This window comes from Aethalodelphis obliquidens, unplaced genomic scaffold (assembly GCF_003676395.1).
Source record: "Aethalodelphis obliquidens isolate GAN/ISIS:26980383/991018 unplaced genomic scaffold, ASM367639v1 scaffold23, whole genome shotgun sequence".
Taxonomy (NCBI): Eukaryota; Metazoa; Chordata; class Mammalia; order Artiodactyla; family Delphinidae; genus Aethalodelphis; species Aethalodelphis obliquidens.
This window is the reverse complement of record NW_020837967.1, coordinates 13074726-13088830: the sequence shown is the minus strand read 5'-3', so window position 1 is coordinate 13088830 and position 14105 is coordinate 13074726. Positions and strand designations below refer to the sequence as shown.

General features: G+C 44.8%; 1 protein-coding gene across 1 annotated transcript in view; it reads left to right on the top strand.

Moving 5' to 3' along the window:
- The first annotated feature begins 6012 nt into the window (after positions 1 to 6012).
- NEBL (nebulette) overlaps positions 6013 to 14105 on the top strand; it is a 338669-nt gene continuing 330576 nt past the window's right edge. Inside the window, exons 1-2 of the mRNA XM_027121788.1 lie at positions 6013 to 6462; positions 7716 to 7810. Of these exons, the coding sequence (XP_026977589.1) occupies positions 6394 to 6462; positions 7716 to 7810 (164 nt within the window). The 5' untranslated portion in view covers positions 6013 to 6393. The remainder of the gene's footprint in view (positions 6463 to 7715; positions 7811 to 14105) is intronic.

Genomic DNA, 14105 nt, shown 5'->3' with positions numbered 1-14105 from the left:
ACCCACTTTTGCCCATCTCCTGAGAACTTGATCTAGTTCTTAATTGACTATAAGTCATGCTGAGGTAATATATTAGTTATCTCGGGCTGCCATAACAAAATACCATACAGGTATTACAAAAATACCATACCATGCACCATAAGTGGGTGGGTTAAACAATAGAAATTAATTTTCTCACAGTTCATGGAGTCCTTCCATGACTTGTATGATGATAAGACTTCTTAGAAGGTTGTTATAGAACCATCCAGGGTGGATATGATAAATTGCTAAGCTAAGGCAGTGGCAGTGAGGATGGTAACAGATCCATCAACTCTTTTGGAGATAAAGTTGACAGGATTGGGTACCTGGACAGGGTTGCTTAGGAAGAGAGGAAGGGATTTGGGTTGATTTTTAGGGTTCTGGCTGGGAAGATGAGGCTGTTACTCATCGAGTTACTCTAAGGAGGAGGAGAGGAAGATGGAGAGAAATATGCTGACTTTTTGAGAAACCCAGAATATTTCTATCTGTGTGAGAAATTAAATGGAGAAGTGAGGCAATTATCTGAAGACTTCCGGTAAAATAAGTCTTTTAATTAGGATGGGGGAGAGAGAATGAAGGCATGTTGTGCTCTTACCTACTTTGCTTTAGGATCTTTCTGTTGGAGACAACAATGATGGAGCATCACAGCCATCTTGACTTCCAGCTGCTTCTTTTAGCAGTCCTGGAACTCAGTGTGGTCCTAAAGACAGAACAGAATTCACACATAGAGGGTATATTAGTTTCTTATTGCTGTAGTAACAACATAAATTTAGTGGCTAAAAGCAACATAAATTTAGTGGCTAAAAACAACATAAATTTACTGTCCGACGGTTATGAAGGTCAGAAGTCCTAAAATCAACATGTCGACAGGGCTGTGTTCCTTCTGGGGAAGAGAATCTGCTTCCTTGCCTTTTCCAGCTTCTATAGGCTACCTACATTCTTTGCCTTGTGGTCCCTTCCTCTGTCTTCCAGGCCAGCAGGATCTTCAAATCTCTCTCTGTCTGACATCTGCTTCCATTGTCACATCTCCTGTTCTGACTCAGACCTACCTGCCTCCCTCTTATAAAGATGCTTGTGATTACATTGGCCCACTGGGATAATCTAGGATTATCTCTCCATCTTAAGATCCTTACCTCAATCACATCCGCAAAGTTCCTTTTGCCATGTAAGGTGATGTATTCACAGGTTCTGAGTACTAGGATGTGGACGTTGTCTTCGGAGGGCCTTTGTTTTGCCTACCACAGAGGGTCTGTCTTGTCCTTCATCTGGGGGAGGCTCAGTTCCGTGAGGACCAGAACAAGATGTTGCTGCTCCCCCAGCTTTTCTTTTCCCTCTTTCCAGATCTTAAAATGTTTTGTGGCAAACTTACAATTATGAGTTGATATCTACAAATGTTTTTGTTAAATTGGAGATTTGGTGGGCCTTATCTTGAAGAGATGTGTCATCTATCAAGAAATAATTCCACAATATATGTAAGTCAAGTCATTATGTGGTACACCCTAAACTGTCTGTCAATTATTATCTCTCAATAATACTGGAAAAAAAGAGAAAAAAATCATCATTATTTGAAGTTTGTTGCTATGCTATGTTAGGAGGGGATATTAAAGTGATATAAAAATTTCAGCATGAGTGTAAAAGCATAATAATACCATCCCTGAAATAGGAACGAATAGGCTAATTACCCTAAACCCTTCATTTTAGGGGTGCTCATATTCTTGGGGGAGTGGCACTAGCCGGTTCCTACTCCTGGTGAGAAGCGTAGTGTGCACTTCCTTCAGATAGCATTTTCTGACTTCCCAGCTGAATTACAAGTTCCTCCTCTGTTCTGCCACAGTGTCTGGGGGCAGGGTTTTACTATAGAGCATTTATCACATTGTATTGTAATTCATTGCTTCCTTATCTGTCCCACTAGATTTTATTATAAGCAGAGATCATGCCTTATTCTCCATTGCATCCCCTTGTACCTAACATCTTGCCTACCAATACTTTTATATTGAATGGATGAATGAAAATTAGTAATTGTTTCTATAACAGCTTCTGAATCTTAAATTTCCATTAATGTTTTTATTTTACATTTCTCATTGACTTGTGGTGGTTCTGTAAGGGTAAATGAGGTAATTTCTCTAAAGTAAGTGCATGAGATCTTTGGAAAGATGTGTCGTTAGGCTAAGGCTCATATACAGCTATCAAATGAAATTGTGAGCTAAAATTTATCATTTTCTTTTAGTTTCACCTACCAAAGTGTTGGCTTGGAAGAGTTGCCTCTATGGTGAATTTGAGCCAGCTGGAAAAATGTACACAATTTTACACAATGTCTGACAAATACAGGGCACATAATAAAACTTTGTGTAATGAGAGAATGAATCATTTATTAATTAGTAATGAGACAGATGCTTTACTACACTTCTAACATGTATTATAGAAAAAAAAATAGCCCATACTGAATCTTGTATGGAAATCCATTAGTTTCTTTTTGGTGTGATGAAGTGGAAAGCATTTCTCTTCAGTTCCTATTATTGGTGTATCAGTCGGCTTTTGCTGCAGTAATGAACAACCCCCCCCCCCCCCCAAATTTCAGTGGCTCACAGAAACAATTATTTCTTACTCCCAGAGCTGTGGCTCTGCTGGGCATGACTGGGCTTACTGAATTCATTTTGGCTCTACTGTCTAGACAGGTCTTTAAATTCCTGGAGAAAAGTCAAAGAAGCAGCCACTCCCTGGGATATGCTCTTCTTACAGCCAGGTGCCAAGGCTCAAAGAGGTGGGAGAACAGAGGCAAACCATGCAAATGTTGTAAAGCTTCTGCTCTAAGTCATGACCTCTGGAATTCCATTGGCTAAGGGAAGTCACATGACCAAGCTCAGAGTTACTGCAGTGGGGAAATATACTCTGCTTACAGGAAGTGTTGCCAGGCTGGAAAGGAACAAAAAATGGTGAACCAATAATACAATCCACCACACTCTGCATCCTCTGTTTGTCAAAGCCACTATTTGGCCTTTTGTCATATTAATTACTCTTTAAGGATTTTAATTTGAAGTCCCTTTTATGTAGCTTAAATAATAAGGGTAATTATAGGGACTTCAATAGGTTCTATGTAAATAGGTCTCAGAGGTAAAAGTAAATAGATTTTGGAATTTTAACTAAAGAAACATTTTAATTTTTTAAGTATTATAAATGTTTTCATAAGGGTCATGATGGTAAGTTTTTCTTTATATCTGTGGATGTCCAAGCCAGTAGAAAAGGATTTAATTAGAGATATTGGGGTATAGTAACCATAAGGACCGATTTCTTGACTAATCACGTGAAAAAGACATGAAAGGGGCAAAAGGTCTCCCCAGTGGATAATTAAATCATTCATCTGCTTGAAAGAGGAAGGCTGGACCAGATGACAGGTTTCTGCCAATTCTCTGTTTATAGTTCTTTGAATTTTGAAATAAAGAAGCCTTTAAAGACGGATGGTATTAAAACTCTTCTTACATCAGTAAAGTGGCACTAAGAAACTTAGAAGCTGGCTTAATGCAGAAAATAAAATTAGCAAGAAAAACATAGATGAGAGGAAAATATAACTTGAGTATTCACTGTTCACTTTTGAGAGAATAAAACACCATAGTTAATTCCAATTTTAATACATTCGTCTTATACTTTCTTTCAAAAAACATTTGATAAGTAGGTACTATGTGTCGGGCATTGTGATAGGTGCTGGTTGGCTAGGAAGTTATATAATTCCTAGTTAAAATATCTGATAAATCAGCTATAAATGTCCCATATCACCATCATGGCTCCTTCGAACTTTTTGCTTACCGTTTAAAAAGGACAATAGGAGTTTTAGACTATCTTTTATGATCTACACTTATGAAGATCTAAGTGCTAAAAAAATATTACTGTCTTCCAGGTGATCACATACTTTTTCCTCAGCCATTTATTTATTTAAATAAATATTCAATGTAGGTCCTTCCCCTTCCCCAGTTTTACTGAGGTATAATTGACAAATAAAATTGTAAGCTATTTAAAGTGTACAAGGTAATGATTTGATGTACATATATATTGTGAAAGGAACCCCCCTATGGAGTTAACACATCCACCACTGCTCATATTTTCCCTTTTTTTGAATGAAAACATGTAAGTTCTCTCTTAGCAAATTTCAGTTATACAACACCATGTTAACTATAGTCACCATGTTATATATAAGATCCTCAGACCTTATTCATCTTATAACTGAATGTTTGTACCCATTTACCAACCTCTCCCTATTTCACTGCACAGCCCCTGGCAACCACTTTTTACTCTATGTTCCACTTTTTCCCTTTAAGATTCCACGTGTAAGTGACATCATGCAGTATTTGCCCGGCTTGTTTCACTTAGCATAAAATCCTCCACTTTCACCCATGGTCTTAAGCATTTCTAATTAGCTCTTGGGGTGTTTTTAAACAACTGATCATCTCTGACAGCAAATTATTGTTTTATTTGCTTTTGTGGTGGGCTTGTGAGCCAGGCAAAGAGTGGTTCAAAGGCTGCTGCGTTGGTGGATGGATCTCTTTTAAGAAATGATCTCTTTGGAAAAGTCAAACAGCACAGCCTCATGATGAATGTTATTTCATCAGTGCAGCCTGCCTGAGGAGCTCAGAAATCAGTAGTTTTCTTTTTTCATGAAAGGCTGCAGCTATGATTTTTTAAAAAAAACGACTAATATTTGTTACAGTAGTGCTCTGTGGCATTACTGAGTCTTAATCTGTGTGCTAGCAACGGAATGTGTTTGCTTATTTGTTACAACCGGCCAATGATAATCCTCGCTGACACTTCCGCAGCGTTTACCAAGAGCCAGGCCGGTTGAAACACTTCAGAACTGCTGACTCATATAATCCTCACACTAGGAGAGCAGGAGCTGTTTTGTAGCGCTATGTTATCCCCATTTTGCAGATGTGAAAATTGAGGCATAGAGAGGCTATGCACGAAGTATGTCATGTGCACAAAATCACATGACAGTAAGGGCAGGGTTGGGCTTTGAACCCAGGCCGCGTAGCTCCATTTTGCTGCTTTTACAAAGCAAGTCCAGTAACCTTATTAAAACCAAAAACCGATTCCTACTCCGTTTGGTATCCTCCCCTCAGCCTTCAGCTTGATTTTCTGGCCCTTCCGGTTAGGACCATGAGTTTGTAATTGCTTCCCTTCATGGAGGTGAAGAACTTTTCCTAGACCCTGTGGTGTTTAATTGCAAAAATTTACAGTGTTTACACACACACACAGCAAAACGAATGATGACCGTTTAGTTAATCAGGAAGGGCTTGATTCGGGCCTAAAATGACCAGTCGTTCTCCAAGAACAGATACAAAAAGTGCAGTGGTGAGGAGCCAGTGAGAGACGTCTCTTCCCATCCAGGGTCCGAGCACTTCGCGCAGGCACACGGGGAACGCTTTCTCTGGGAAGAGGCCCGTGGGAGCGGCGCGGCACAGCCGGAGGCGCCGCGGGTACGTGAGTCTCCGGGTTCCCCGCGTGTCTCCAGGCTCCCAGGCCCCAGCGCGTCGCTGCGCGCGCCCGGACCAGCCTCCGCCCGGGGACGGGGCGCTGCGCAGGCGTTGGTGCGCCGCTGCCTGCGACCCGAGGTCCGGGAGGAGGAGGGCGGGCGCACCCCCGCCCCGCGCTCCCCGCGCGACCTTTGGGTACCGGGAATGTCAGTCTGCCTGGGAGGGGGGGGCTGCACCGGCCGGCGGAGGAGACAGGAGGAAGGGCGGCAGTGAGGGCGCGGGTTTGAGCCCTTCCAGCCCCGCGTCCTCTCACCCCCACCGCTCCCTCCCCCCGCCGCCGCCGCCGCCCACCTGGCCGCCCCCGCTGCGGCAGCGGCGCGACGCTCGCTTCCAGGCCTCCGGGTCGCAGCCCGCGCGGTCTGCGGAGCTTTCCTTGTGTCTGCCCTCCCCCTTCCCCCGCTTCGCCCGCCCTCCCCGGGGCCCAACGTGCTCGTTCCCTGTCACTTCGGTCGGGGCGCGCCGGTGGGTTTGGCCTGCGCCGCGGCGGCGAGGCGGGGGAGCGAGTGAGCGCGAGGGGCGGGAGCGAGTGCCTGTGTGAGTCACCGGTACCTGGAGCGCGAGCGACGCAGAGAGAGCGGCGCGGAGCCCGAGCCGGAGCCGAGCCCGAGAGCGCCGCCGTCCCCCGGCGCCAGGCCCCGCCGCGAACCCACCCGCGCCCCCGCCGCCTCCCCGCGCGCCGCGCGGCCCGCTCGCCCCGGGCCCCGCGCCGACGCCAGACCCCGGCGCCCGGCCCGCGCCGCCCTCCCGCCTGCCCGGAGGCGGTGCGGGGCTCGCCGGGGGATGTCACAGCGGCTCCTCGGAGCCCCCAGCCGTCGTTGCTTCCGCCCAGCCGCCGCCCCCGGGAACCGCGACAATGAACCCCCAGTGCGCCCGCTGCGGGAAAGTCGTGTATCCCACGGAGAAAGTCAACTGCCTGGATAAGGTGAGCGAGGAGGCGCCGGGCTGCACCTGCTCGGAGAAGTTTTGGCATCTGGGATGGAAAGAGAAGAGTGGGTCTGTGCGTGTGTGTGCGCGTCTGTGTGTCTTGGCCCCGGGTGAGGGCACGCGAAGCAAGACGCCCGCAGGAGGGCCAGAGAGCACGCTTGGCGATCGTGATGTTGGAACCGGGAGAGGCTTTTGTCGGGGTGCGGGCGGCGGCAGAGCGGCTGCGGAGGGCGCCTGGAGGTGCGCGGCCCGGGCTGGGCCCCCAGGGGCAGTTCGGCCAACCGCTCGCCTCCCACCTCCGCTGCGACCCCTCACTGCCCCGCACGCCCACCTCAGGGATCCGCCCGGATCGCCACCTCACCCCCGCCCCAGCGCCTCGCGTGAGGGCGGCGAGGTGGAGAGGCGGATAGTAATTAACATGTCGTGGGGCGGCCGTTGCCGCATTGCTAAGAATAAGCCCCGCCGGAGAGCCCGAGCTGAGCGCGGCGAGCCAGACCCACTGGGGGCTAATCCACCCGCTTGGGGAATTCCAGAGGAAGTGGCTCTAGACCGGCCCCTGCAGCCCTGCTTCCCTGCCCTTCCCGGGCGTGGATGGAGTTGAGCAGCCTGGGAGACAGACCCTGGCGCTAGCCTGAGCGACTGACAGTTGAACCCAGCCGGAGGCGGTCGCTGTGAAATTTGCGTGTGGTCATACAAATGCCTCATAAGAGCACGCCGTCATCCCTATAGCCATCCCAGACAGAGTCCGCCTTTCCCGCAATTTAGTGGAAGCTGGACAGGGATGGGGGGTCCGGGGGTACTTAACATAGTGCGCCTCTGGCCACCTCGGGTTGCCTGACTTCCGGTGAGCACATGTTTATCGAGATGTTACAAACAGTGTTGTTTAGGCACTTTGAACTGGATTCGGTTTCCTTTTGAGGCCACTTCACAGGCTCCATTTCTCCATTAACCAAGCGCAGAATTCCTCTTTGGCTGCTCATAGAAGTGTAATACGGGTAGAGCCCGCGACATTTCTTTCATCTGAGTCTGTACGTTATGGTGGAGAGTCATTTAAAACTCCGTTTTAATAACTGTCTTCTTTGTTTACTTAACTGAAAGTCAGCAAACATCCACTGGTACCTACAGTCATTTTGTTGTAGTATTTTCAGATACGGGGACTTGTGATGCACTAAAAAAAAAAATGTCTCCTTTCTGTACCCATCCTGGAAAGAACTGGCATTGTACTATAATTTTAAATATTTATTTTTTCAGTATTGGCATAAAGGATGTTTCCATTGTGAAGTCTGCAAGATGGCTCTGAACATGAACAACTACAAAGGCTATGAAAAGAAGCCCTATTGTAATGCGTAAGTATTGTCAACATAGTGTGCCAGGTGTGGCACAGCAGCAGAATATGGAAGTGAGTGGATTTGCCTGTTCTGAAGAATTGACTTGCTGTGTCACCCAGGTGTGGCAGTGGCCAATTACCTGTTTATGCCCCATACTTTGGGGCCATGTAGTTTGTTGAAGTTCATTGCATTTATGTCTTTCTAACGTGCAGGGTGATTTGTGTGTGTCTTCAACCAGAAGGTTGGTTCTTGAGGTTCACAGTGTTGCAGACTTAGGGACATTTGTTAGAAGCTGCAGAACTTACACACTGAGAACACCTGGGCTCTGAAATGCATGTCAGATAGATTGGCATTTTATTCATATGTCAGTTTCCATTTTTATCATATGTTGCCATACTGCATTTTCTGCCCGAACCTCGTTGCTTAGAGAAAGGAGTCTCGCTCCTTTGGCTTTAGCTGAGACCGCTCCAGAGATGCTGGAGCTTAATAAAGGGAAGCAAAGAATTGAGACCTGGGTACTTCCAGCTGGTTAGTAGTAGATCTCTTGGTGGGGATTAAAGAAGGTAAGTTTTCTTTAGTAGGCTTTTCCATTGGCATGCTTCCAGCCTATAATACTAGCGATTAGGTAGCATTTATGCGGTGCTTACCATGTGCCAGGCCCTATTCTAAGCACTGTATGCATTACTGACTCATTTAATCATTACAGACCCTGTGACTTTGAGGAGTACTATTATTTTCCCCATTTGTCAGATGAAGAAATTGAGGCATTGAGAGGATAAGCCTCGGTAAGGGGCTCAGATCACTCCTAGAGCCTGCAAACTGTAAACATTGTTCGGTGCTTCCAAATGGCTACCTTGCCGCCCTCGGCATGTTTCTCCACTCTTTGAGCATCCCTCCACCCAGATTATTTTCAGCGGTGGGCTCTTGGCACTGACCGCTGAGCTGCCTTCTTCCTGGTTTCCTTGTGGGGGCTTCTCCAGCCTGGAGGCGGCAGAGGATCCCTCGCCTTCTGGCTGGAGCATTGCCAGAGATTCCAAACATTCCAAACATCCCTGGAGTTTTGGAAACAGGTTTATTCCAAACATCCCTGGAGTTTTGGAAACAGGTTTATTCAGGTCTCCTGGAGATGGAGGGCCCATGGTTAATTCATGCTTCACTCATGGGAGTGAGTTTTCATAGACGGTGAATTTTTGGTAAACGAATGTAATGTGCTCATACCTCTCTGATGAATAACCTAAAAAAAAAAAAATCTCTTTGTATTTCCTTCGGTCCTAGCTTAGTGCTTACAAATACACCGGAAACTTTTCAAGAAATCAGAAAATGGTGGCATTGAACAGAATTCATGATTTGGATAAGTGAAGTCCACAGGTAGCCCCAAACCATTGATGTTTTCAGCTCTCCTGTATCATGCCTCTTACTAGAATAACATGAAGCAATAAGTGAGATCCCAGTGTCGTGGTCGTCTGCTTCTCTTAAAGAGAGGTGTAGTGAGCTGGTTAAAGATCAAAGGTAGGTAGCTGTCCCTAGAAGGGAAAGGGCCCTGACAACCCATAAGCAGGATGATTGTTCTTCGGTTAAAGGAAAGTGAACCATTCTTCCCGTAACTCTTCTAGCCTGTGGCCTGATTCCATCAGGCTTCATGGGCCACATCAGGATTCTTTATAGCTTCACAGCCTGAAGTTTAACTGGGTTTTACCAATGCCTTTGGGTGGTTCTGGAGGAATTGGGAGGGGAAGAGGAAAGACAGGAAGAGGAAAGACAGGAAAAAGAAAAGGAGAAGACAGCAACAAATATATATGTATATGTGTATACGTATGCATAATGTGTTTATGTGTATGTATATATACACACACACATAAACATATATGTGTATATATACACACACACACACAAGACACACACATATAGATAAAGCATTGAATGAGGGAGAAAAAGAGATGATAAAAATAAAAGGACAGAAAAAAGAAGTGTAACTGAAGTGGAGTCTTTGATTGCATCAGGCCACTTGAAAGTTCAATGCTTACTGCTGAGTTTCAGTTCACTCCAGTTAAAAAAGAATATCAGATTCTGCAGCAAGTCATGGACGGCTGGTTGGCCCTCTGACTTCGTAGTGAACTAGTGCCCAGAACTGTTGAGATTTGGACCCCAAAACAAAAAAACCTCTGTTTGTAGATGAGAAACATCCTGCTATGTTGTTTCATAGGTCTGAGTCTTATTTTTTAATACTTTCGTTATATCTAAAGGGAATGCTTACAGGTTTTCTCTCTAAAATTTCTTATATGATTCTAGTGCTTTGTTATTAGGTTTAAGTAGAGTTTTGGGAGTAGCATCTCAGATTTTTTTTGCTGAATGTTGAACCTGGTAGTCCACTTTATGGAGCAGAGAGACAAGGTAAGACAGAAATCCATCTTTAGTGGGTGAATGGGTAGAATCGATGGTTTAAATGTTTGATTTAGCTTTACGTTCATGTCACAGCTTGATACGCTGTCTCCCAGAAAACGAGCCTAGCAAAGTTGCAGGTTCTGTCTGCTGTAAAGGTTCCATGCTGGAAGGCCCCTATTCTCCACCCTTAGTTTTCCAAGGGCACAGGCTGGCATGTAAATTCACTGGTCAGCGTGGATTGCCCTTTGGGGATCCTGATGCCTCTGCTCTAAATCAGGTGGTGTGTGTCAATCAGCTGTTCCCTGTGATCTTGGCCAGAAGGGCTGCCATAATTTCTCTGGGCCAGTGGTGGAAAATTGATTCTCTGAAGTATACTGCAACTGAAAAATGAAACATTCTGTCCATATAAGGTAATATTTTATCTGCCCCTAGTTTGGCTCAGGAGTGAATACACATACATGCTTATTAAATGAAAACGACTATTCTTCCCCCACTGCAACTTTTTATTATGAAAATTTTCATATACGAAATGGTTAAAAGAATAATGCAATGAACGTCTGTATATCCTCCACTGAGATGTAACTCTTATTAACATTTTGCAGTATTTGCTTTATGTTTTTATCTAGTATATGTACAGATATATTTATTATTTTTGGACCATTTGTTAGTTTCAGGCATCCAGGTATTTCATTCTTAAAAAGGACCTTATGCACGTACTAAGAATAAGGGTATTTTTTTTAAAGAATCACAGAGCCAATATCACGCTTCAGAAAGTTAACAAAAATTTCACAATAACTTCTAAAATCTGGTCCATATTCACGTCTCCTCATTGTCCTAAGGATGTCTTTTATAGCTTTTTTTAAAAAAAATCCAGGATCCAATTAAGGTTCATACTTTACATTCAGTTGTTACGAAAATGGCAACTTCTGATTATTGGAGATTCAATATCAGTTCTTTAATTTCTGCTGTCATTTCTGTTGTTTTACATAACCTCTTAGAGCTTTCAGGAAGAGTATTTAAGTAGCATTTCTTGTAAAAATAACATGTAATTAACTTAAGAAACTTTAAAATAAATATTAAAATATGGTGAAAATATCTGAAAGCACAAGCAGACATTTAGGATTGTTTTAAGAAAGCATAAAAGCTTTTTATTTTAATTGATACCCAGGGGCACTTTTTTTTAATGGAATGAAGTAGTGAGTATTTTCTTCGGTCTAAATATGTTGCTTGTTTATATTCTTGTGTGTTTAGAGAAGAAACAAGTTTCCTGTTTGACTTCATGCAAAGGAGAACATGTATAAAATATAATTTACCTAATATTTAAATTTTGATCTTTTGATAGAATGATCAAGGTATATAGTACACGCTAGATGTAAGATTAGGTATAATACACATTTAGTTCCTAATGCATCAGTGTACCCTACTAAAACATTTAAAAACAAACTGATCTACTTGAGGACATGCCATGTTTTCATAAGCCTTTACGTTTCATCAGCAGGCAGTGGATTCTTTTGCACGTTCAGGATTTTTTTCCCATCGTGGAACTTGCAAAGAAAAGAGGACTTGGCAATATTTTTATTGCTAAGAGGTGCTGGGAAAATAACACTAGCTGATTAGACAAAAAACGGCTCATATATTTGTATGTGAGTTGGTATGCCAAGTTAAACGATAAATGTATTGCTACCCAGCAAGCCCCACAAAGAATATAAACCCTAAAGGCCATTTGTCAAATAAATAATTTAACTTACTGTAGGTGTCACAGTTGCATTTATTATGTGTTTGCAGAAAATACATCAGTTCTTAAAGTATTCTGAGCAGTATCATCACTTAGAAATAGCAGTGCCAATGACTGGCCAGTTAACGTACTGTCGCCAAACATCACGTTATTTTAAGTCAGGGGAAGGATCAGTTTATGATGCAGTCGCTTCGCGGAGCCTTGCCAGTAATTTCCCCAAATCGTCACTTTTGCAGAGATTTTTTTGGGGGGGCTGAACATTTGTCCTGAGCTGCTCACGTTAAATATCCCTTGTATCTGTGTCAAATGTATCTTCAGTTAGGGGGCTGAAAGAACACAAGTGTCTGTGCTGTAAATACGTTTAGTTATCCTTCCAAAGACACTTCCTTCTCAACAGATAGTTTCGCTTAACGTAATTTTGGATCAATTTAAAAATAAACCAGCAGGAGCCATGCTCCGTGTTTACTTTCGCTCTGCCTGTGAGAGCGTTCCGTTTTGTAAATATGTATGGACTGTCTACAGCCTGGAAGATGCCGGGCAAGGTGCTCCTGGTATGAGCCACTCAGAACGGGCAGCTCTGTTCAGCCTGCCTGCCTTGAGGGGGATTGTCTAGGCCAGCCCCCCAGTAGCTCTCACTTACCATTTCTCTGTTGGTGACTCGCCACAAGTGCCTTTACTAAGGGGTACTCAGAGGACATGGAAGGGAATTAAATTTAAACCCGAGATATTTTCCACCTCATATTTCCCTATCTCTGCTGAGGCCTCCCAAACCTGGTTCCGTAACACTCCAAGGACTTGAGTTATCTCAAGGAGACTTAGGAAATTCTTGCTATTACGTTAGCTTTAATTACTTAAGAACTTTTCATGAAAGGCACAGTAGGGTGATTGGAGATTTGAAGCAAGACAGAACTGGATTCGAATCCTGGCTCCGTCACGGTCTACTGAACGAGTCTCTTGATCACTGAGCTTTGGCTTTTTCATCTGTAAAATGGGAATAGTAATGCTTAACCCGCAGGGCCGTGTGAGGATGAATGAGACAGGGCATGTCAAGGTTCCAGCCCAGTTTCTGGCACATAACAGACCTTCAGGAAACTGTAGTGTTCTTATTTCTTTGGCGGTACTTTTTTGAGGAGTGAAGGAAGAAAAGGAGGGTAGAAGGCAGAAGAAGAAGTTCCTCAATATCCAGGAATGATTGGTTTCAGGACCGTCCCTCGGGTACCAAAATCAGAGGCTGCTCAAGTCCACGGTCGGCCCACTCCGCATCCGTGGTTCCGCATCCTCGGATTCAAGCAACCAGGCATCGGGTTGTGCTGTAGTATTTATTGAAAAAAATCCGTGCATCACAGTTCAAACCCATGTTGTTCAAGGGTCAACTATATATCAAAGAAATGACAGTCATGCCTATTAAAAGGTTTATACCAGTATTTTTCACACTATGGGTTGCCACCCATTCGAGGGTTGTATCTAGAACTTAAAGAAAAAGAGAGACAGAAAGAAGAGAGACAATATCAGAATGGGTTTGAGTAGTGGGAAGAGTATTGTTTTGGCAAATGTTCTTTTCCTAGTTATATGTGTAATGTGTGTACTGCATCATGATGTAAAACATATTTTTGCTGGAAGATATGGTCAAAAAAAGTTTGAGAAACACTAGCTTCGTTCCGTATTCTTTTTTTTTTTTTTTTTTTTTTTTTGCGGTACGCAGGCCTGTCACTGTTGTGGCCTCTCCCGTTGCAGAGCACAGGCTCCGGACGCGCAGGCTCAGTGGGCACGGCTCACAGGCCCAGCCGCTCCGCGGCATGTGGAATCCTCCCGGACCGGGGCACGAACCCGTGTCCCCTGCATCGGCAGGCGGACTCTCAACCACTGTGCCACCAGGGAAGCCCCAGTTCCGTATTCTTTTTTTTTTTTTTTTTGCTGTACGCGGGCCTCTCACTGTTGCGGCCTCTCCCGCTGCGGAGCACAGGCTCCGGACGCGCAGGCTCAGCGGCCATGGCTCACGGGCCCAGCCGCTCCGCGGCACGTGGGATCCCCCCAGACCGGGGCACGAACCCGCGTACCCTGCATCGGCAGGCGGACCCTCAACCACTGCGCCACCAGGGAAGCCCCAGTTCCGTATTCTTAATGCCCCACACATCACAGAGCATTGGAAGCTGCCAGCGTGTACAACGCTATGCTGAAAGTCCATGAATTCAGACA